The sequence below is a fragment of the Balaenoptera musculus genome, chromosome 15 (genome assembly GCF_009873245.2).
Source record: "Balaenoptera musculus isolate JJ_BM4_2016_0621 chromosome 15, mBalMus1.pri.v3, whole genome shotgun sequence".
NCBI classification, from domain to species: domain Eukaryota; kingdom Metazoa; phylum Chordata; class Mammalia; order Artiodactyla; family Balaenopteridae; genus Balaenoptera; species Balaenoptera musculus.
In genome coordinates this window covers 36,395,187-36,420,324 of record NC_045799.1, presented here as the reverse complement: position 1 = coordinate 36,420,324, position 25,138 = coordinate 36,395,187, and the positions used below count along the sequence as shown (strand labels likewise).

The window sequence follows — 25,138 nt, the reverse complement described above, 5'->3', positions numbered from 1 at the left end:
TGGGACCTAATGAAACTTAAAAGCTTTTGCACAGCAAAGGAAACCATAAACAAGACGAAAAGACAACCCCCAGAATGGGAGAAAATATTTGCAAATGAATCAATGGACAAAGGATTAATCTCCAAAATATATAAATAGCTCATGCAGCTCAATATTAAAAAAACAAACAACCCAATCCAAAAATGGGCAGAAGACCTAAAGAGACATTTCTCCAAAGAAGACATACAGATGGCCAAGAAGCACATGAAAAGCTGATCAACATCGCTAATTATTAGAGAAATGCAAATCAAAACTACAATGAGGCATCACCTCACACCGGTTAGAATGGGCATCATCAGAAAATCTACAAACAACAAATGCTGGAGAGGGTGTGGAGAAAAGGCAACCCTCTTGCACTGTTGGTGGGAATGTAAATTGTTACAGCCACTATGGAGAACAGTATGGATGTTCTTTAAAAAACTAAAAATAGAATTACCTTATGACCCAGCAATCCCACTACTGGGCATATACCCAGAGAAAACCATAATTCAAAAAGACACATGCACCCCAATGTTCATTGCAGCACCATTTACAATAACCAGGTCATGGAAGCAACCTAAATGTCCATCGACAGACAACTGGATAAAGAAGATGTGGTATATATATATATACAATGGAATATTACTCAGCCATAAAAAGGAACGAAATTGGGTCATTTGTAGAGACGTGGATGAATCTAGAGACTGTCACACAGAGTGAAGTAAGTCAGAAAGAGAAAAGGAAATATCGTATATTAACGCATATATGTGGAACCTAGAAAAATTGTACAGATGAACCGGCTTGCTGGGCAGAAATTGAGACACAGATGTAGAGGACAAATGTATGGACACCAAGGGGAGAAAGCAGCAGGGGGTGGTGGTGGTGGTGTGATGAACAGGGAGATTGTGATTGACATATATACACTAATATGTATAAAATGGATAACTAATAAGAACCTGCTGTATAAAAAATAAATAAAATAAAATTTTAAAAAAGTAACATGATCATCTCAATAGATGCAGAAAAAACATTTCACAAAATTCAACATCCATTTATGATTATAAACCTTCAACAAACTGGGTATAGAGGGAACATACCTCAACATAATAAAGACCTTATATGACAAGCACACAGCCAGCATCATACTCAATAGTGAAAAGCTGAAAACATTTCCTCTCAGATCAGGAACAAGACAAGGATGCCCACTCTTGCCATTTTTATTCAAAACAATATGGGAAGTCCTAGCCACATCAATCAGACAGGAAAAAGAAATAAAAGGAATCAAAATTGCAAAGGAAGAATTAAAATTGTCACTGTTTTCAGATGACATGATACTATGCATAGAAAATTCTAAAGATGCCACCAAAAAACACCAGAACTCATTAATGAATTCAGTAACATTGCAGGATACAAAATTAATATACATAAATCTGTTGCTTTTCTGTACACTAACAACAAACTATCAGAAAGAGAAAGCAGGAAAACAATCTATTTACAATCACATCAAAAAAAAAAAAAAAACCTAGAAATAAACCTAACTAAGTAGGTAAAAGACCTATACTTGGAAAAGTAAAGACACTGATGAAAGAAATTGAAGATGACACAAACAGATGGAAAGATATACTGTGTTCATGGATTGGAAGAATTAATATTGATAAAATTGACCATACTACCCAAGGCAATCTACAGATACAATGTAATTCTTATAAAAATACCAATGACATTCTTCACAGAATTAGAACAAATTATTCTAAAATTCATATGGAGACACAAAAGACCCTGAATAGTCAAAACAATCTTAAAGAACAAAGCTGGAGGTATCACACTCCCTGATTTCAAACTATACTAAAAGCTACAGTAATCAAAATAGTATGGTACTGACACCAAAACAGATACATAGATCAATGGAACAGAATAGAGAGCCTAGAAATGAGCCTGCACTTATATGGGCAATTAATCTGTGACAAAAGAGGCAAGAATATACAATGCAGAAAAGACAGACTTCAATAAATGGTATTGGGAAAACTGGGCAGCTACATACAGAAGAATGAAACTAGATTACTCTCTCACATTATGCACAAAAATAAATTCAAAATGGATTAAAGACTTAAATGTAAGACCTGAAACCAAAAAACTTCTAGAAGAAAACATAGGCAGTAAGCTCTTTGACATCAGTCTTAATAATATTTTTTCGGATATGACTCCTCACATAAGGGAAACAAAAGCAAAAATAAACAAATGGGAGTACATCAAACTAAAGACTTTTGCACAGTGAAGGAAACCATCAACAAAACAAAAATACTATCTACTGAGTGGGAGAAGATATTTGCAAACGATAAATCTGACAAGGGATTAATATCCAAAATATACAAAGAACTCATACAACTCAACATCAAAAAAACAAACAACCTGATTTAAAAAAAAAGGGCAAAGGATCTGAATAGACAGTTTTCCAAAGAAGACATACAAATGGCCAACAGACACATGAAAAGATGCTCAACATCATGACTCATCAGGGAAATGCAAATCAAAGCCACAGTGACATATCACCTCACACCTATCAGAGTGGCTATACAAAAGGTACAAACTTCTAGTTATAAGATTAATAAGTACCAGGGACGTATGTACAACATGATAAACATAATTAACAGTGCTGTATGTTAAATATGAAAGTTGTTAACAGAATAAATCCTAAGAGTTTTCATCACAAGGAAAAGGTTTTTTTCCTATTTCTTTAATTTTGTATCTATATGAGATGATGGATGTTCACTAAACTTACTGTGATAATCATTTCATGATGTATATAAATCAAATCATTATGCTGTACACCTTAAACTTACATAGCGCTGTACGTCAATTATATCTCAATACAACTGGAAGAAAAAATTATATAATATGCTTTTTAGATGTATTAGTTTATATCTGTAGAACTCTGAAAATTATCTTTAGTGAGTAGACAATGTTCCATTGAGTTTATGTATAAAACTACTCCCCACTGCTAGACATTTAGATGGACTTTCAATTTTTCTATAAAAGATGACTTTGCAAGGAATATGTTAGTGCAAAAAATGATTTCTTCATCATTTTTAAATCAGAAATTAGCAGTTCAGATATATAATATAACAACCTATATGCCTGATGGGCATTCCTAACAAACTTTGTTCCTAATAAGCTTTAAAATAGTTATTGAAGAATAATTAATGGAAAAAATGAGTATCGAGAAAATAAAGCAGAATCAAGAGGGCTCATTGGGTTGAACACTGCCTCCAAAAATTCATGTCTGCCCAGAACCTCAGAATGTGACCTTATTTATAAACAGGGCCTTTGCACATGTAATTAGTGAAGGTCTGAGATGAAACCATCCTGGATTAAGGCTGGCCCTAAATCCCATGACTAGTATGTTTATAAGAAGAGGACAGGACACACAGAGACAAAGAGAAGAAAGGCCAGGTGATGATGGAGGCAGATTGCAGTGATACAGCTACAAGCCAAGGAACACTAAGGGCTGCGGGCAGCCACCAGGAGGGTCTGGGAAGAGGAAAGGAAGGATTTTCCTAAGAGTCTCCAGAGGGAGCATGGTCCTGCTGACTGCTTGATTTCAAACTTTTAGCTTTCAGAACTGTGAGAGAACAAAAGTTTCTGTTGTTTCAAGTCTACCAGTCTTACTTATTTATACTTTTTAAAAATACCAACTATTTTGGGGTTTAGTGCCATTTCCAAAATGCTGGGCTCCTGATGAAGAATTTCCATGTATATTCCTGTTTTTCTCCTCCCTCCTTCCTGCCCGTGTTTTCTCACTTCCATATAGAGTTGAAAGCATCAATTTAGGTATCCCCAAGAACTGCAAAGAAGATGGCGGTTCCTTAGTACAGACTTCCAGATACTTATTGGCTTTTTAGGAGAACTCTGGGTTTTGTTTGTTTGCTTGTTTGTTTAACCACTGTTTTTCAAGGCACGTGGGTGCCTCAGTGGTGAGCACCAACCATGGCACCTGTGACACCCTCCCCTCCCTCCATGTGCTCACTCCTGGCCCAGGTTCCCTTCCATTCCCCACTCTACTGTTTCTACTTCATCAACAGGTAAAGGCAGCAGAAAAATACATGTTCCCTGTTGGCTTCCAAGTGATGCTAGTAAAGATCAACGAATTCTATAACTATGATTTTGGATTAGCTTCTACCAAATGATTGATCATTTCCCAAACTGCATTTCCAGGAATGCTAGAAGATACAGAAGGTTCAGAGGCCAGAAGATCTTGTGGTTGAATAAGATTGGGAAATGCTCATGTCTCCCCTTTTCTCAGACATTCACAGAGCATCTCAAGGAACTATGCAATAAATACATGTATAAATTCACTTAGCCTAGCAACTCCCAATGTATTTCACCATAATCCATCCTGCTCCCTTCCCACTAGAGCTTTTCTTCTTGGTGTTCTAACTAATATTTTCTGTAGTTCAGAAGAGGTCATAAAAATGGATATCACTGCTATGTGAATCGCTTTTTCAACAAATATTTGATATAAATAATGAGACATTTTAGCATCCACGAAGGACAGGACAAAATGGTAAATCTTTAAATTGTATTGGGAAATTCTGAGGTCATACCCCACAAATGGCATATTAATAAAGGTTGCTCCTCCTCTGGAACCATCTGATGTAAGAAATGGCCAGTTATCTTTGCAAAGAGGTTGGAAAGCAACCCTGTGAAGATACTGGGCAAGTGAACAAGAAACACCCCCACCCCATGCTGTATCTTTAATCATAAGGGGGGCAGAAAGGGGAATTGGGCGAATAAACAAAGAACCACTTCGTCTTTGCTGACATAAAATTAGCCTAGTTGTAGAAGAGAGAGAATTTACAGCTGTGGAAGCAGTGATAAGCATTGCTCAAGGGACAAGGGACAAGTGGCTCATGAAACACAGCTTGTAGTGACACAAATACCACACTGGTGATCCATGAACTCTGGAAGCATGGCTTTGACTCTCTTATTTGTTCTCCTCACTACCACTCAGTAATGATAAAAGAAATACAAACAATAAAAACCATCAAAGCAACAGTGGGCGGGAAAAAAAGAAATACTGACACTCATTTAATTGTCATCAGCTTTGGAACTGTCTCCCATCACCAACAGCAGTGGCTAACAGTGGCAAAGTTGCTGCAAAAGGTAAAAGCCATTGTCAGTGGTGTCTGCACCTACGGAAAAAGCAGCAAAGACAACCCACCACACTGAGTCTCACTGGATTTGACAAATGAAAATGCACCTTAGCACCCAACCTAGTACTTCTACTGTGTGTGTGTGTGTGTGTGGAAGTGAACGAGAGGACTGTTTTACTCTATGTTCAATAGAAAACTAATATTACAAAAAATTAAACTCAGGCTTGATTCATGCCTAGTCATTCTTCTTCTAAATGTTACCATTTTTTTTTTTCACGTTCAAGTTTAGTTTCTGAGAGCTGAGAGACTTCATCTCTGTTCTTCAGCCCAGAGATACTTTACATCTAGGCAGCTCAGGAACAGAAAGATCTATGAAGAGTTCAGAATCTTCCAGAATCATCTTTGTTTGCTTATCTCTTTGTGTATCTTGGGAGTTGTTATAGTAACGAGAAGGAAAAGTGGAATTCCCTGCCTCTGTCTCCCGAGGGGGTGAGGAATGAAAACAGGGAACTCACAGGAGTGCAAGAGGGTCAGGGTGGAAAATACTGGTTCTGGACCTATCTCCCGTTCCAGAGGGAATGGGTCAGCTCAGAGTTCAAGGCATCTAAAGAGTACTGCATGCAAGAAAGTAGAAGTATTTTGAGTAATTGCAGAAGTACCTAGTTGCCTCATCAGTAGAGATTCATCATCATATGGTGACCTCATAGCACAGAAGCCCAATAAATAAGTGACCAGAGGCTCCTGCAAAAGCCCAAGCCCTCCCTAAAGAACTGCCTTAACTTGGAAAAGCCATTTAAGGACATTTTTCTTATTGCTATAAAATGATACCACCCACCTGACATTACTGAGATTTAAAATACCTTTAAAAATCATGTAGAATACAGAGTTGCTGGTGCTTAAAGACAATCATGGTAACATTACTAATACATTAGAATTCTGAAGCTTCTTAGTAAGCCCAGGATTAAGAGATTTTTCCTAGGATGATGAATTACTTATGACAAAATAACTTACTGCAGCCAATTAAAGGGTAAAGTTAGGGAGAAGAAAATAGAACCAACTGAGTTTTCTTTAACTCATTAGAAATAAATAAAATGAAAAAAAAAATTAATGGAGGGCTGCTATGGTCAGGTACTATTCCAAGAGCTCATTTGATCTTCACTTATGAGGAGGGTACTACTGTTATCCCTGAGCTGCAATGAGGACACTAAAACAAAATGTTATGCTAAGTCATCCAAGGTTAGACAGCAACGGGGCTCTGTCAGTGTTCTTACGTACCTGTTATGTGGCCTCAATGAAATAGCATTCTATCGGGCCAAGAAAAATAGACAGTCTTTGAATCTCCAACCATTACATTCATAGAACTTTATCTAGACATTAAAATGTATATGAGACCACTTTGGAAATTAATAGGAAGAGATCTTATGAGTAAATTAAAATTTGATTTAAACAATTACTTAAGAAAAAGAGGAACAGCCCAATTTAAAACAAAATAAAACCAAACCAAAGGCACTAGAGTATTTTGCAGGCACAGGAATATGTGACAAAAAAAAAATACAAAATGAGCTCAATCTGACTCATAATTGTAAATACGTGATTTGAAATGATGAGATGCCACTACCACAGTCCAGAAGTAATAAGTGGAGTCCTGCCACACTGGACAGGGAATTCTCTGTGATGTTCCTGGATGCTGTCCAATATCATGGGGAAGCTCCACTAAACCTTCACTCCTACTCTCAGATAGTGGTTACACTATTAATGTTAGGTATGTATCCTTCTAGAATTTTTTATGCATTTTATGTACAAGTATAAACAGAGAGTTATAAGGCTTTTTGTAAATAATAATGAGATTGTTTTGCAATTTATTTTTTCACGCAGCAATATATCACTGTCATATTCCTATGTTCAAATACTGAGAGCCAAGTTATTATTTTTAATGGCTATTAACACAGTATTCTATAGAATGGCTGTAATGTATTTAACCAATCCCTAGCGATGGATTAGGCTGTTTCTAATCTTCTTTATACAAATAATGCTGTATGCCACTGCAGTATAATTTAAAAAATTGTTTGCTTTTAACAATCTGATTAAAAAAATAATTCCTAGGGTAAGTATTTGGTGGACTCTAAAAGCTGGGACTTACTTAGCTTGGTTAGGCCTAAGAGGTCTTACTTCTGTAACTGGATCTAAAATTATGGAGTGATTTTAGACAAATTGACCCACCTAAAAGCCGAGAAGACATAATTTACCAAATTACTTAGTGCCCTGACAATGAGAATATTTTCCTAAAGGTGCCCAAACTATTCAAAAGGAACAGCACACTGTTCTTGCTGACTAACACTAGGTTTTGAGGACACATCCTCAAACAGGAACCAGATCTTTTCAGTTTTAACGCCAAACACACTGTATATCAGCTTCTTCAGAATGAATCAGTAAGTCCAGCACTTTCCTTATCAAAGCCTTGGCCTGGGCTGCTTCCCTATCTGGAGAGAAATCCAGTCTACCTCTCTGCTGTGATGTATTATGCATCTTTCAAGGCCCAGACAGCTACTGAAACCTCCCTACTCTGATTAATCACTCCTTGGTTCAATGCTCCAAATACCATCTGGCTACTGCCCTTGGGGCATTTATAGAACAGGTTACACTTATCTATGTATACATATATGCCTGCTTACGAAAATGTATATGAGTACAAGGTTGGAAAATTCTTGAGGTTAAGTGTACATGACTTTTTCAACTTTACATCTCTTACTCAGGCTATTCATAGAGTAGGTACTAAATAATTGTTGAAAATATCTATTCCTTTGAGAAAAAATATCTTAAATGAATACATGAATGGTATACCATTTTTACTTTTTAAACTAGTAAATGCTAACAAAAGTTATGGCTCATACACTGCTGATGGGTTATTTGTCAACCTGTATCTAAAGCTTTAAATATGCATACACACTTTGATGCAACAAATCCATTTCAAAGAATTCTTCTTCAGGAAACAATCACGAATATTTCCAAAGCTTTACATTTAGGGTTCTTAGATGCAATATTGTTTATAAGAAAGAAAAATAGAAATGACTTCAATATTTCAATAACATGATAAATTATAGAATACATAAAATGGAATCTCATCTAGCCAATAAGAATAATTCATGACATGGAGAAAATACTCTCCATTATGTGAAAAAAAATTAAGTCTCTGAAATATGAATCCAACTGAGTATGCATAGTAAGATTCAATTTTATTAAAAATAAAGAGAAGAAATGAGATTGGAGGTAAAGGGACCAATATGGTAACAGAGTTCCCTCTGGGCAGTGGATTTATGAATGACCCTTTAAAAATTTTTTATGTTGTCAGAATCTTTTTCTGATACATATTGTACCTACTTTGCCTTTTACAGAATAAAACCTGCTAAACACATTTGTGGAATGAATATGAATTCATATTATCTCTCTTTAGCCACATAAAAATCTGATGATGTATATCGACCACTTTCTTCTTTTTTCCCCAGAAAATGCTGGAGTGCAGTGGTGTAGAATTTCATTTTGAACTCTTTCCTGTAGAATCAACAAATATCAATGTTCTAGGCAACAGAGACTCTGTAGATTTCCTAATGTGCTGGCTCAGTACATAAATGTTCAGATCTGAATGTGGTTGGTTAGTTAAGCAGATAAAATACAAATGCATTTTGGAAATCAAGAGGCTGTAAAGAAGATCAGAAATGTGGAAAAAGTTCTCATATTCTTATTTTGTTACTTTCAGGTAAGTCCCTTAAATAAACCCTCATAATGTCTGCCCTCGGTTTCTTCACATATAAAAGAAATGACTGATAATTCTGAAAAAAACAGTCTTCGAATGTCACATCTGAGGTTAAGATGTCAACTGCAGAATCCCATCAAGGATAACGTAGTAGAGAAATTTCTGATGCTTCTGATAGAAATACTACAATGACATTGTTAGGAAAGAACACTTGCAAGATGATTTTTGGAGATTTGAATCAATACTTACATAAATATTGACACTAGTAATAAGCCACATGATAAACACAGATATTTCTTCAGCATACACCTACATATGTTCACATCCATTCTGAACAGTTTCACATTTCTGGACTCTATGTAACGTGCTTGGCACAAAGTAGGAGCTCAACAAACTATACCTTTTCCTTTTCTATTCAAACAGCCCATTTCCCTGGAATAAATTAGAGTTTCATTTGAAAAGGAACACATGTAAAGGCAAAACCTTTAAATCTTCCAACATATTTGTTTATACAACTATCTTTAAAATGTATTAGGTATTACGCACTGCCTGCTTCCTAAGTGCAAGTATGTGGAACCTGATTTAATCCATCTGCTGATGCCCCGTGGCCATCACATGCTCCTCAACACCCACGCAGATCTCCCTGGCTCTTTTCTGACCCGTTTACCCAGCCCCACAGCACCCCGTCCCAGACTCCTCCATGTGCTCATATCTGTTACTCTGTGTTGCAGTTTCTAATAGACTTCCTTTTCCACGAAAAACAAAGGGAAGGAGGAAGGAATCTTTACTCTTGATTTCGCAACTGAAAAATCCTCGTGGCTGACTTTACTTTTTGAACCTGCAATCAGGTTGTTAACGTTGAGCGTTAGTTGCAGAAAATCTGCCCTCCAGAGAAGTCTGCATTGTTAAAAACACACAACAAAATAACCTAAAGTTCCCCAAACAAGACTGTGATGTGTTCCAGTATAGCATAGAAACTAGATCTTCATCTAGAGCCAGATACATGTGTGTGCATATATGCCTTGTTATGTTATATACTGTAATGATGAGCACACACTTCATAAGGATGCTATGAGGGAGACAGTAGTGGTACCTTTACTCTACAGGCCAGGAAATGAGGGGTTTGAAAGGTGATGTCACTGTCTCATGGTCACTCAGCTAGCAGTGGAGAGTCAGGACTTGAACCCTTGTTAATTTGATGTACTTTGTGTACTGTTTCCTGGTTCAATAGACTCTGAAAATATAGAGGATCTTTGTTTTCTTTTAATGTTCTTGGCACACTTGGGGGTTATAAAAAATTAATATGTTTGGGTTTAAGCAAAATCCTATGACTTTGTCCAACTTTTGATTCTTGCCATTGATTTCCTTAGTATAACCAAAGGTGGTCTTTTATGGACTGATGACTGGATTTTGTGCGAAGATGAACTCTCCTGTGATTCGGAAAAAAAAAAATCCAGGCATGTTGATAGTTGAGTTCAATTTAAATCTTTTTAGTGAAACCAATTGACAAGATATCTAAGGTTTTACATCATTCATGTCTTTCTCCACTTTGAGTGATGGTGTAAATATATTTTTCACAAATGTATTTGTGAAAATTGAAAAACAACATAAAATTACAGTATTTTAAAATAAGAAAGAACCTTAAAGATAATCTAGACTTGCCCTTTCATTTCTTACTAGGAAACCTGAGGTTACTAATTATCCCTGATTTCTTCAATACTATAGGAGTTGGCAGCATTGTCAGCAAAAGACTTTTTTAAACAATTGTTGAAATAGCTTATAATCGTGCAATTTAGGGGGAAATATATATATATATACACACACACACAAAAAAAAAAATTCTAAAAGTTTAACTTACCTCCAAATCCATCAGGCACATATGTTTTAAGAACAATATTGCAGAAAATTGTTGGCAGTGATAAAGGTTTATTTCCCTCATTTCGAAGAGAAATGTGTCGATAGCCTGCCTGGAGGCCATCCAGTGGCAGAATCCTCTGGCCAATCAGCTTGTTGTTGTCATCATACACTGCAATTCTCAAGACTGCCAGGTCAGGGAGGATCACCTGCAAACAAGAAATGGTACTTTTCGTTGCTTTTTGGAACACAGCTCCCAAGAATTACAACTCTAGGAATCTGTAGTATATTCATACTGTTCTGAAAGGCTCCTTTATGGTGAAAATAAGCCAATGGTCAATTTGCATTCTTAAAGCATACTGTATAAGCTACAATGCCCAAACCATTGAGAAAGGCAATTGGAACAGGTTGGAATTCATTTCCTGGAAATCATTTCCTGAAAATTTTAGATGGAATGAATGGATGTGAAAGATGACTACTCCAACCCTTGGCATCTTTCCCCGTCCCACCCATGTAATGGATGAGCAAAAGGAGACCCTGAGAAATAAACTGACTTTCCTTTATGTCAGAGTTGGTCAGTGACAGCTGGGCCTGGATACTGGGGTTCCTGATTTCTAATCCTGTGATCTCTCTACTACCTGGGCTGCTTCTGACATCAAGCTCTGTTTTTAAGTATATGGAAAGTATCTTTGAAGAAACACCTCATGTGTAAAAGACAATCTAGATATAAATTTAGATTTCCCCTTTTCCTTGCACACCTCAGTTTTTAACACATTTTGGGATATTAAATAGAGTAAGATGGGGCAGCTAGAAGCATTAACATAGGGAATTCCCTGGCAGTCCAGTGGTTTGCACTCTGTGCTCTCACTGCCAAGGGCCCAGGTTCGATCCCTGGTCAGGGAACTAAGATCCTGCAAGCTGTGCAGCACAACAAACAAAACAAAACAAACAAACAAAAACAAAACAAAACAACAAAACAACAAAACAAAAACAACATTAACATATATCCAAGACATCTACTCTTGCCATCCCCAAACCGAATACATGGCCATAACATCTGAGTTCAGATAGCAGAAGCCCTATTCAGATATTAAAGAGCAACATGACAAAAAAAAAAAATCTGATGTTTTTTAATCAAGAATGCCTATTTATTGGCTATGAGCTGCTAAGATATCTCATCTGATTTGAGCACTATGTCTAAAGCTAGACAATGAACTGGCTGCTTATTTATGCCTAGAGGTTATAATTTAATTCCAACTTCATGAAGATGAACAGGAGAAACCAAGATGAAATGCATCCAACTTCAGTCACTATGTTGTTCCTCACGTGGTGAATGGGGGCTTACCTTGTGAGATTAGCGCAATGAACAAAAACAATACCAGCAAGAAGGAAAATAAAGTTAAAGCACTTGGTATCAATGAAAGGCAATGTATTGTAACTTCTGAAGAACAGGGAAGGACCCAAAATTGGCATCTTGTTTCTGGGGCCAGTAATACTGCATGAAAAACCAAGTTTGATATTTCCCTATGCATCTAAAACAATGCCTGAAGCCAACTTTCTGAATTTCTAGAAATGTGTGTAGGGATTATTCATTATGCTCCAAAACACTGACCATACTGACAACAGATCCAGCTATAACAAATTGAAAAACATGGGAAGAAAAAGAAGACGCATCACAGCTGTGTATGCAATTCACACTACACTCTGATTGTAGAAGAGAAGGTGAAAATGCGGGGAGGGTGTTTCATGGATAATGGTATTCACATAACAGGGAGTGCCTACATGTCAAAATGGCTTGATTTATTGAACTATATTGATCTTCTGTAATATGCTTTCTGTAAACAGGTTAGCCAACTCTGAAGTTGATAATCCCTATTTTTGTTAAGATAAAAAGCTGATTATCTGTGTTGCATGACATACGTATGTCATGCAACACTTGGAGAACCTGTGCCTGAAGAAGAAGCAAGAAAGCATTTTGGTTGGATGACAGAACAAGTGAGAAAGAAACACAGGCATTTTTGAGATAACACTGCCAATGCATGGATTTTTCAACACATCTTCCATTGATGAAAGAGAAACAACTGGAAAAAAATGGTTACAAGATTAAGGGCCTCCCCGATGGTTCACTGGTTAAGAATCCACTTGCCAATGCAGGGGACACGGGTTCAAGCCCTGGTCCAGGAAGATCTCACATGCCGCGGAGCAACTAAGCCCATGCACCACAACTACCGAGCCTGCGCTCTAGAGCCTGTGAGCCACAACTACTGAAGCCCGCGTGCCTAGAGCCCGTGCTCCACAACAAGAGAAGCCATTGCAATGAGAAGCCTGCGCACCGTAACAAAGAGTAGACCCCAGTCGCCGCAAATAGAGAAAGCCTGTACGTAGAAAAGAAGACCCAACACAGCCAAAAAAAATAAATAAAACAAATTAAAAGAAAATGGTTACAAGATTAAAAACTGCATCATTACAGAGAATGACTGATTGGTCTTAGGATCAAGGTATAATAAGGAGATAAAAACCAAAAAGACAAAAACAGCACATGACACACAGGACCTGTGGGTAGCAATGGGGACCACACTTTCTGGAGGCACAGGACAATACCAACTGACCCATTTAAGGACATTTATTGGCCTCAGTCTAGGTGCAACATCCTACCCATCCTCTTGGCTAAAGGAACAGTGCAAGTCACCAGCTGCCACCAGGGCAGAGAAGAGCTCTCCCACATGTGATGCTGCCCACCTGTGGGGCTCCCTCTGAGTAGCCTGCTAACCTGGAGCTTGGGCACTGCCATGTGGGAAGTGGGCTCCTCCAAGGAGGAAGGAGAGCCAAGAGGAGGACAGGGACAAACTGAAACAACAATCATATGATGGCTGCAGAACTCATGCATTAGAAGAAGACATCTAGCATTGAATAACTGTCCCTATATCATGTAGTACCTCTACACTAAAATGTGGTTCCCAACTTAGCAGAGTGAGTCTGACACAGTGAAAATACCCTACCTTCCGAAATACAAATGATTCTTCATTGTAAACTGGATTGAGTCCATTGTTCATCACCATGCGTGTTCGGAATTCCTTCCGGATAGTGTCGGTGGGCAACCCATACATATCCACTTCTACGTATGTGCCAATTTTTTTATCTGATAAGAACTGACCTGATATGACCTATAGAAATAGGATGAGAGAGAAGTAAAGTCAGTGTAATCATCAGTAGCAAAGAATAATCTGGAAGGAAGAGATTCTCTGTTCATCTTTAGAAATTTTAATTATCTATGGAAATAATGTATTCATTCCTTATTAAACTAAAACATGGTTGAGCAAGCACTATATGCAAAAAACTATTCTATTCTATCAGTTTTGCCTCTGAGAACTGCCTAGAAAAAGAAAGAGAGAACTATACATGAATCATCTATTACAAAAAAATACTGTCCACAGCATCTTCACCTAAGTGCCCACACCTATGAAGTGAAGCAATGGATTCAAATATGCCCTAAGGTCACTTCATAGCTCTGAAATTCTGTCACGCCACACTTTTACTGAATTCTTTCAAAAGTCTTGAGACACACAGAAAGAAAAGCAATGCTAAACTGATGTTGACAATCTTCATATAAGACAGTGTTATTTTTTGTAAAGACCAGTATTAAATTTTATCTATTTTAAAGCTATGGAGAGACTATTTGTCATTTATTTTCCAAATGACTACAGCCATTTATTAGGTTTTTTCACGTTATCTAATAGCTAATAATTGTGAAACAGTTTTTCGAGGTATAACTGACATAAAATAAACTGTACATGTTTAAAGTGTACAATGAGATCAGTTTTTACACATGAGCACATCTGTAAAACTATCACCACAATTAAGACAATAAATATTTCCAACAACTCCCAAAGTTCCTTTGTGCCCTTTTGTAATCCATCCCTTCTTCCATCTCTGTCTAGAGGAAACAACTGATTTACTTTCTGTTACTATACATTAGTTTGCATTTTCTAGAATTTAGTATAAGTGAAATCATATAGTAGATATCTTTTCATTAATAAGCTTTATTTTTTATAGCTGTTTTTGTTTCACAGCAAAGTTGAGAAGAAAGTACAGAGTTCTCATATAACCCTGTCCCCACACCCACCACTTCCCCCACTATGTGTATCGCACCACAGTAGTATACTCGTTACAATCAGTGAACCTACATTGACACTTCGTTATCACCCAAAGTCCATAGTTTACATTTAGGGTTTACTCTTGGTGTTGTACATTCTATGGATTTGGAAAAATGTATAATGACACGTATCTACCATTGTAGTATCTTACAGAATAGTTTCACTGCCCTAAAATCCCTTGTGCTCTGCCTGCTAATCCCTCCCCCCAACTCCTGATCTTTTTTACCATCTCCATAGTTTTGCCTTTTTCTGGAATGTCATATAGTTGCAATCATACAGTGTGTCACTTTTTCAGACTGGCTTCTTTCACTTAGTAAGGTACATTTAAATTTCATCCATGTTTTTTCATGACTCAGTAGCTCATTTCTTTTTAGAGCTAAATAATATTCCACTGTCTGGATGTGCCACTGATTATTTATCCATTCATCTACTAAATGGCACCTCGGTTACTTTCAAAATTTTGTCAAGTATGAATAAAGCTGCTAAAAACATCCCTGTTAAGTTTTTGTGTGGACATAAGTTTTCAATTCATTTGGATAAATAACAAGGAATACAACTTGCTGGATCATATGGTAAGAGTATGTTGAGTTTTGTAAGAAACTGCCAAACTGTTTTCCAAAGTGGTTTTATCATTTTGCATTCCCACCATCAATGGCCAAGAGTTCCCGTTGCTCCACAGCCTCTCCTAGATACTTTTTGATCTGGTGTTTTTCATTAAAAGCAGCTAATAATGTCACTAGTAGAAAAACATGTTTCTCAAGAAAAAAAGTAAGAATTTAAAATCAAAGTTGAGAGCCACACACGGATCTTGCAACTTGACATTAATTTTTTTTGTTTGTTTTAATTTGGCTGCACCGGGTCTTAGTGGGCATGCGGGTTCTTAGTTGCGGCATGTGGGATCTAGTTCCAGGCATTGGGAGCATGGAGTCTTAACCACTGGACCACCAGGGAAGTCCCAACATTAAACATTTTAGTTGTAATTTCTTAAGACTTTTCCAAGACCACCTGCATATACATTTATACTATTCTGTGAAAAGCAAGCACCTTACCTGCACTGAGCAAGTGGCTGCAATAACCCCATCAACAGGCGTTTCAGAGAAGGGATCAAATGTTCGATCAGGCCGTCTCATGAAATCTGGTTTGAGAAGGTACCTGATGGGACAAAAGTGCAGAAGGAGTTTATTTTGTTAGTTACTTTTATAAAGACTAAGAAAACCACTATTCAAGATACTGAATACTTATTTATCCCCATTTCTAACTTAGGAGCTAGGCTGTTAGGTAGAGGATCTCAAGGACTGAAGAGAATATCCCTGCCCTCTGGATAATCCTAATGAGGAGCAAGGAAGAGCAAATGTTCTCTAGATTCCAGGCTCTGGGACATCTATGACTTCCTGACACTACCATCTTCTCTGGAAATTGTTTATGTTCTTACATGCACAAAATAATAATGAAAAATCAACTAAATGAGCTATAGTTATCAAAATATAGGAAATATGTGATATTATTTATTGTTTGAATTAATGTATTAAATTATGGGATATAATGGCAAGTTTGATAACTACATAGTTTCAAAGTGCTGATAATCATAAAAATATTTTGAGAGATCTCTAACAAAATTAATGAGATATCTGTGATTTATATTGGTGTCAGAGTCAGAGGTACCACTAACATTACTGTAGATTGTTATCTATTTTCATAATCGAAGGAAATGTAAAGTTTCAGTTAGAGGTAGGTGAAGATAAAGATGTTATTATTTCTCCAATTCTAGCCAGGTTAATTAGGTAAGAAAATGAAATAAAAAGGCATCCAGACTGGAAAGAAGTATTTAATACTATTTCTATTCTCAGATGATATGATCTTATATATAGAAAATCCTAAAGAATCCACTAAAAAGCTATTTGAACTAATAAACGAGTTCAGCAAGCTTACAGGGTACAAAATCAATATATAAAAATCAATTTTATTTCTATGCACCAAGCAATGAACAATCCAAAAATGAAATTAAGTAAACAATTCCATTTATAACAGAACCTAAAAGAATAAAATACTTAGGAATACATTTAACAAAATAAGTACATATACTTGGAAAACCACAAAACATTGTTGAAGAAAATTTTAAAAGAACTAAATAAATGGAAAGATATCTTGTGTTCATGGATCAGAAGGCTTAATATTGTTAAGATGACGCTAGTCCCCAAACTGATATACAGATTCAATACAATCCCTATCAAAATCCCAGCTGGCTTCTTTATAGAAATTGACAAGTTGATCCTAAAATTCAATTGGAAACTCAAGGACCAAGAATTCCCCAAACATTCTTGATAAAGAAGAACAAAGTAGGAGGTCTCATACTTCTCAACTTCAAAACTTTCTACAAATCAACAATAACCTAAGCATCTTGGTGCTGGCAAAAAGATATATAAATCAATGAGATAAAATTGGGAGTCCAAAAATAAATTCATATCTATGCTCAACTGATTTTTGACAAGGATGCCAAGACTAATCAGTGAGGGAAAGAATAGTCTTTAAACAAATGATGCTAGGACAACTGGATAGCCACATGCAAAAGAATAAAATTAGTCCCTTCTTTTACGTCATAAACAAAAATTAACTCAAAATGGATCAAAGACCTAAAAGTAAAAGCTATAACTATAAAACTCTTAGAAGAAGACTTAGGGATAAATCTTTGTGACTTGGAATTTGACAATGGATTCTTAGACATAACAACAAAAGCACAAGCAACAAGCAAAAATATCAATACATAAACTTCACTTCATCATAAAGACTTTTACACTTCAAAGAACACTCTCAAGAAAGTGAAAAGACTAGTCATAGAATGAGGAAAATATTTGCAAATCATTTACCTGATAAGAGGCTTGTATCTAAAATATATGAAGAACAAATAACCCAGTTAAAAAATGGGCAAATTATTTGAATAGACAGTTCTCCAAATAAGATATACAAATGGCCGGCAAGCACTTGAAAAGATGCTTAATATCATGAGTCATCAGAGAAACGCAAACCAGTACCACAATAAGATACCACTGCACACACACTAGGTTGGCTACAATAAAAAAAAAAAAGTCAGATAATAGTAACTACGGACGAGGAGATGGAAAAATTGGAGCCTTCATACGACATTGCTGGTGGGAATGTAAAATGTTGCAGCCACTTTGGAAAACAGTCTGTAGTTTCTCAAACAGTTAAACATAGAGCTACCATATGACCCAGCGATTCTACACTTAGGTATATACCCAAGAAAAGTGAAAACATCTGTCCATACAGAAACTTGTACATGAATGTTCATAGTGGCATTATCTGTAATAACCAAAAGATAGAAACAATCCAAATGTCCATCAAAAGATGAATGGATATACAATATGAGGTATATCCATATAATGGAAAATTATTCAGAAATAAAAAGAAATAAAGTACTGATACACACTACAACATAGGTGAACCTTGAAACCATTATGCTAAGTGAAACAAGACAGTCATAAAAGGTCACTTATTATATGAATCCATTTACATGAAATGTGCAGAACAGGCAAAAATATAGTGACTGTGTAGATTAGTGGTTGCTTAATGCTGGGATGGGGGCAGGGGATGTTGGAAGGTGATAGCTAAAGGGTATGAGTTTTCTTTTTTGTATGACTAAAATGTTTTAAAATTGATCTCCAGCACTGTCTGCCCCTTATCCCCACTGTGTATGGTCACAGAATCACACCTTGGCTAGATTCCATAACTTTCCTGAAACTTGTGTTAAAGAACTTCATCTCTCTAAAAGAAATATTTTTTGTTAGGAATGACTATAACCATAGATAAGAAAATTCCACACTAATGTGATCAGTATATAAAGGAAAATAAGAACACTTTCCCCAAAACTCTAGGTTTGCTTTTAGATGTAAAAGAATCACAATTTGGGATCAAATCTTTTGTATTCCTTAGGAGTATAACTTTTACTAGTTTCAACTCTAGATGATGTCAAATTTATTACTATCTTTTAAAATACAACCAAAAAGGAATCCCAAGGCATACTATTTTTCCTTAAAGGAAAGTTTAAAGTCATGTTTTTTTGGTTTTGACAAAGTTGCCATTCTTTGCTATCTTCAAAGTCTGAACAAAAAAGTGTTAAAAAACAAGCCCACATTCCACTTGGATATAATAATCAATAAAAAACCCGAGGACAACACTGACTTTTAAATCAAGGATATAGAGAGTTTATAGAATAGTTCAAATATTAAAGATGACTTTGAACATTTACCTGTCTCCAATAGAATGCAACCCATAATATTAATATATCAATACAAGGTCTCTGCATAGAAGATATTGTTTTCTATGATTATAGAGTTTTAGACTTGGACCTTTTTTGTGGCAAGTGTTAACCATTGGAAAATAAGATGATACAGCAAAAACTCAAGACTTAGGATGGGAAGTAGATGAGTGAATACAATTCTACACACACTTCTCCAAGGGAAGCCTACTAGCTTTGCCTGGCCAAGCATCAGACATCAGCTGTGAGGTGAGGTCATGGATCATGGCTCTGGCTTTCACATGGAGGCAGTATTTGGATTCCAGTTGTGTGAAATGAGGGAATCTGCCTTCTGCTAAAGGTGTGACTCAGGGTCCATAAAGGACTGTAGTCATACGTCCTAGGGCAGTGGCTGTAGAGATTCAGGACTCCCTGTGGTGCCCCTCAGTCATTTCTGAAGGGTCAGGAGCCCCTTCTCACCAAAAACAGAGAAATGTCCTATTGATGATGTTTCAGTACCAAAAACATTCTTCCACATTCCCTGCTGCTCTCAGACCTGCTTAGAAAAAAACTAATCTGTGAGAGCGTGATCCAAAATAAAAAATGTCAGGAGAAAACGGCAAGAAATCCAAGTCCGATTCCCCAAAGTTGGCAGCTTGCTAGTGTAATGTGTTCATTTATATACTTAAAAAATAAAAGAGACTGTGTAGAAGTGATACCGAGCAGGACCCTGTGGGGCTCCTGGGCACAAAAGCCTTTCTGTGCCCCCCATTTTTTGTTTGTAGGAAATAGGCTTCATTCAGCCTCCACCACCTTTCCTGAGTTCCAATGAGCAGGTTCAAACAGTTGCTAATCAGGGAAGGGAGGAAATGCGGAGACAAAGGAAGAACAGTCAAGAAACAATAGTGCAGCCTTGGGGCAAGGTCCTGATCCTCCCTCAAGGGATACACAAAACAATATCTTTGAGCTGTTTTGCAGTTACTGAACCCGCACCAGGTGGGAGAAGTTAACTGTATGCTGCCCGCAAGTACCAGACCCCAGACCGGTTGGAACCAAGAGGTTGATGATGCTGACTCCCAATTACCACCAATCAATCAGAAGAATATCCACGAGCTGATCACACCCTCTTTGAACCATTTCTATAAAACTCCTCACTACCCCCTCTGGGTTAGGACACACAATTTTGAGGGCATTAGCCCAGTGTGGCCCCCTTTGCCTGGCAAAGCAATAAAGCTACTCTTTTCTACTTCACCCAAAACTCCGCCTCGAGATTTAATTCGGTGTCAGGGTACAGAGGCTGGATTTGGCTACAGAAGTCTGACAGGATCCCTGGCTTGGGGGTGACACTTAGCCAGCTTGTCTTGAACAAGTGTCTATTTTGGGCCTAAGGTGGCAGAGACTGTCACTCACAGACCTGGAGGCTGTGTAGGTCCAGGGACCCTGGGCATAGATGGGGAAGCAGAAGCTGGAGCCCTGGCTTTATGGGGGTGGGGTTTGTGCCACTGCAGGCCTAAAAGGCACAGAATGTCTCTGTACAGAAACACAGCCCTCAGACACAGCCCACAAGGATTTTTAAATTTTTTATTTATTTTAATTTTTTTAACATCTTTATTGGAGTATAATTGCTTTACAATGGTATGTTAGTTTCTGCTGTTTAACAAAGTGAATCAACTATACATAAACATATATCCCCATATCTCTTCCCTCTTGCATCTTCCTCCCACCCTCCCTATCCCGCCCCTCTAGGTGGTCACAAAGCACTGAGCTGATCTCCCTGTGCTATGCGGCTGCTTCCCACTAGCTACCTATTTTACATTTGGTAGTGTATGTATGTCCATGCCACTCTCTGACTTTGTCCCAGCTTACCCTTCCCCCTCCTCGTGTCCTCAAGTCCATTGTCTACATCTGCGTCTCTATTCCTGTCCTGCCCCTAGGTTCTTCAGAACCATTTTTTCTTTTTTAGATTCCATATATATGTGTTAGCATATGGTATTTGTTTTTCTCTTTATGACTTACTTCACTCTGTATAACAGACTCTAGGTCCATCCAGCTCACTACAAGTAACTCAATCCACAAGGATTTTTTAAAAGTCCTTACAGGTGGGCAGGAGAATGACAAGGGTAGTGCAGTGAAAGCCATCGGGTGCCTCAGATGCCCTTGCTCAGTGGTTGGCCCATCTCCACCAGCTATGACTCCTCAGGGGCACAGCACACTCTTGAGAAAGATTGCCTCTCTCTGCCCTGTTGGTGACAACCTCTTCCTCCAGGCTGGGTGTGGGGAAAAGGGAAGGGGCTGGGGGACACGAGACTGAACAATACTGTTAACGTCTCTTGTAGTCAGGCTGCCCCAAGGAACAATTATATTTTTTAGTCCCCCTGATGGGACTTCGGCTTTTGGTCACATCACCTCAAACACATGAGCACAGAATTCAGGCTAATGTAGCACCATCCTTGCTCATGAACATATTTTAAAATACACAGTGGTGTGGAAGGTGAGACACTGAGCATGTGAACTATGGCAAATCAGAAACTCCTGAAAAGAAACATAGTGAAGGCGTAGAACTCCTGTTGGTGTAACAGAGCAGGACCCTATGGGGCCTTCTTGGGACAGACTTCTCCGCTACATCCTCTGCCTTATCTCCTCTCTGAAGTACCTAGATAATAGTATCTGATGCATATTTCCTGAGTTTTTCAGATGCTAAAACCACCACCAAATGGAAGAAATTAATTACTTGCACGTGGCCCCCAGACCTACTGGAGCCTAAGGATTGATAATATGAACCCCTGTGACACTGCCCTGTTACCTCACCATCAACCAATCAGAGAACTGTGCACAAGCCCAATTGTGTGTGCCCTGTGACACCCTCCCCCCGCCCATCATCTGGCCTTTGAAAATGCTTTGCTGAAACCCTTCAGGGAGTTCAGGGGTTTTAGAGCACTAGCCACCCGTTCTCCTTGTATAGGGCCTTACAATAAACGCTGCACTTTCCTTCACCACAACGTGGTGTCAGTAGACTGACTTTACTGCGTGTGGGCGAGCAGACCCAAGTTTGGCTCAGTAACACTGGGACCCCTTTTACGTGGAAACAACTCCCCTCCCCATGTCAGGGCAGGACAAGCCATCAAACAGCTGAGGGGAAAGGCAAAGCTCCTTTGGCATCTGTGAGCCACAGGAAGTTTCAGGAAGTGAGCACAGCCAGGTGTGAACCATGAGGGCTGTCTCTTGGGCTCCTTACAGGCCTGGTGTGAGCAGACCGCTCAGTTAATCTTGTGTGATTCCTGCCTGTGATCGGCCACATGGGCTTAAGTGTTTTTGCAACCTCACTTTTTCGCAGAAATCTGAAGTTCATGAAGTACTTCAAATAGACTCAGTTCAAACCCACTGAGCTGTCACAGCAAACCCAGGGTGGCAGACATTACCAGCTTCATTTTATCAGCAGGAAATTGAGGTTTAGGGTCTGACACACCTGCCCAGGGCAACAACAGCATGTGGCGCACCCAGGGCTCAAACCCGGGTCAGGCTGGAGCCGAGGGCTTTTACCCCCTGCGTCACAGCTGTCCCTGGGGTCTCATTGCCTAAGCCTCCACTGGGGGTCCACCCATCAATTTACCTACACAATCTTCTGGTTCTGAACACTTTGCACTAAATAACAAAGTAGCTTATAAAAAAAAAAAAAACAAAAAAAAAAAAAACCTCTGAAATGTCTATTTAGCTGTTTTCTTCTGACCCATAATTTTCTTTTTCCCCCTGTTTTATTGAGATATAATTGAAATATAAAATTGTATTAGTTTAAGGTGTACAGTTTTTATTTCTTTCAAAATACACAGTAGAGGCAAATATCCTGTAAGCTGCAATATCCTGATTTGGGTAACAGTGTTGTCACCCGTGGGTGTAGGTGAACTGGCGGGCAGGAAGAGGTGGGAGTGGGCATTTTGAAACTGTACTTGCTGAAAATTTTATCTTGACTGTTTTTAGTGCTGGAAATTAAATATCCAACCAGGGAAGCCACGAACATCCTGACAGTAGCATGTTGGGATGAGACAGTACTCTATTGGATTAGTCTAGAGGTCTCTGGGCAGTGGTTTGTGATTATTTACCTGCAGTGCTGCTTGGGGACATTTGCGTGGAGAAAAAAAATGGCCACACAGTTTTTTTTCATGTGTATAGAATGTTAACTTCATATTTTCATTTAACCTTTCAGTGTTTCAATGAAATGAACATTTCCTATTTCACTACTTGGTTTGCAGATTTTAGGGAGCTCTATTTAAGTAACTGGAACAACATTTATAGTGTTATTTTTTGGTAACTGCTATTTACAAGACATGCAAAACATGTCCATAAAAAGAGGACAAAGCCTTCTTCCTAGCTGAAATAAATTCCACTTGACACCTAGGACTTCATAATATATTAAACCAACTTCATTCCTCTCTAGGTCATATGTAAAATACACATATTTAATGTCTTTGTCTACCACTGATGTCCAAATGAGCAGATTCATTATCTGTCCTAGCTATAAAAACCTCTGCTACTGAATTTAAAGTGAGAGCACTAAACTCTAGAGTGTGTATAATAAACTGCTTAACTAGTCGTTAATTTTTTTTTTAAATCTGCTTATTAAAACAGGGGTCCTGTGAAGAATGTATGTTGCAGATGTAATTTACCTGGGGATTTCATTTGTTTCTATCCCATCCCTCAAACCCAGCTTAAATTCAGCAGCTCCTAATTAAAAATGACACGGTTTCATTACAGCTGTAGTATGGAACACAGTGACCACAGTTTAAATCATATTACTTACCCGCACGATCCATTATACTCAAATTTTCCCTGATTCAATTGCATCGCTAAATCTGTTAAGAGACAAAAATAATTTAGCATCTCGTCTTCTCGGACAAAGAAGATCTTGATGGGGTGATTTCAAACAACGGAAATCAGATACTGATCCCTGGCTGAAAGGTCTTTTTTTAACACCACAAGGTATTTCTGGGTCTGTTTAAGGCATACAACTCTCTCTTCCATGTTGAAATGACCTTGTGTTTAAACTAAACAAAAAAATCTGTGTTCATAGAGATCATGTTGGCAATGCTTTAAAATTTGGATTCAATATATGCGTCATATGATTGTTGAATTAGTGTTGAGAGTACAGTTGTCCAAGCTGATAAATGGTTAGAGGAGATGTGCCTTACCACCCCAGAGGAAGGGTATGCTGGACATACCCAGTAGGGTCATGTGAATATAAAACTCGATTAAAATAAAAAATAAACTAAGTATCATGTAAAAATTGACTTAAGGTGACTTCAGGAGAATTCTTCTAGTGGGGTCTAGAGGCAGGGCATGGCTTATGGTTTTTCTCTTGCAGGCAAACACAATCTTCTTTCTTTTCATCCGCAAAAGAAATGGGTAGCTGATGGATTTTTTTTTCTTCTCAAAGTGCTGTGATTAAACCTAACATTATAGAATACAACATAAGCTGACCTAGATCATAAGCTGCCTTTGGATCCTTTAATCCGTATAACGGAGTCACTGACAACAAAGAATAAAACTTGACCCCTTTTTAAGTAAATAAAATCAGCAGTGCCTTTTAATCTTACTTTGCCTCTGTTAGAAACACTCCAGGGTTGTGCTGGTACCTGGTCATAGTTTAGCAGAGTGAGAACTGATAAGGATGTTGAGCAGAAATCTGAATCCAGCTCCTGATCACTGAGGTAGCGTCACCAAGGGGTGGGAAACACAGTTAGGTCACATTCATGCCAAAGGGATGCAAGTCATAGGACCTTTCGATCAGTACAGATCGTAGGTAGCAAGGTGGATTGAGATTCACAAAATATGGCGGATGGACTTGAAAAAGAAAATGCCTCCCAAATTGGGAAACATGGGAGGTACCGTCATAGAGCAAAGAACGGCACAAGAAAGGTGTTTTTTTGTTTTTTTAAAACAATATTAAGGACCATGCTGTGGCATT

General features: G+C 37.9%; 1 protein-coding gene across 1 annotated transcript in view; it reads right to left on the bottom strand.

Moving 5' to 3' along the window:
- The window catches only part of PLCB4 (phospholipase C beta 4), a 415,887-nt gene that overhangs the window by 36,426 nt on the left and 354,323 nt on the right, over positions 1-25,138 (bottom strand). The window contains 4 exon segments of the mRNA XM_036826365.1: positions 10,778-10,982; positions 13,773-13,937; positions 15,977-16,079; positions 23,975-24,026. Of these exon segments, the coding sequence (XP_036682260.1) occupies positions 10,778-10,982; positions 13,773-13,937; positions 15,977-16,079; positions 23,975-24,026 (525 nt within the window).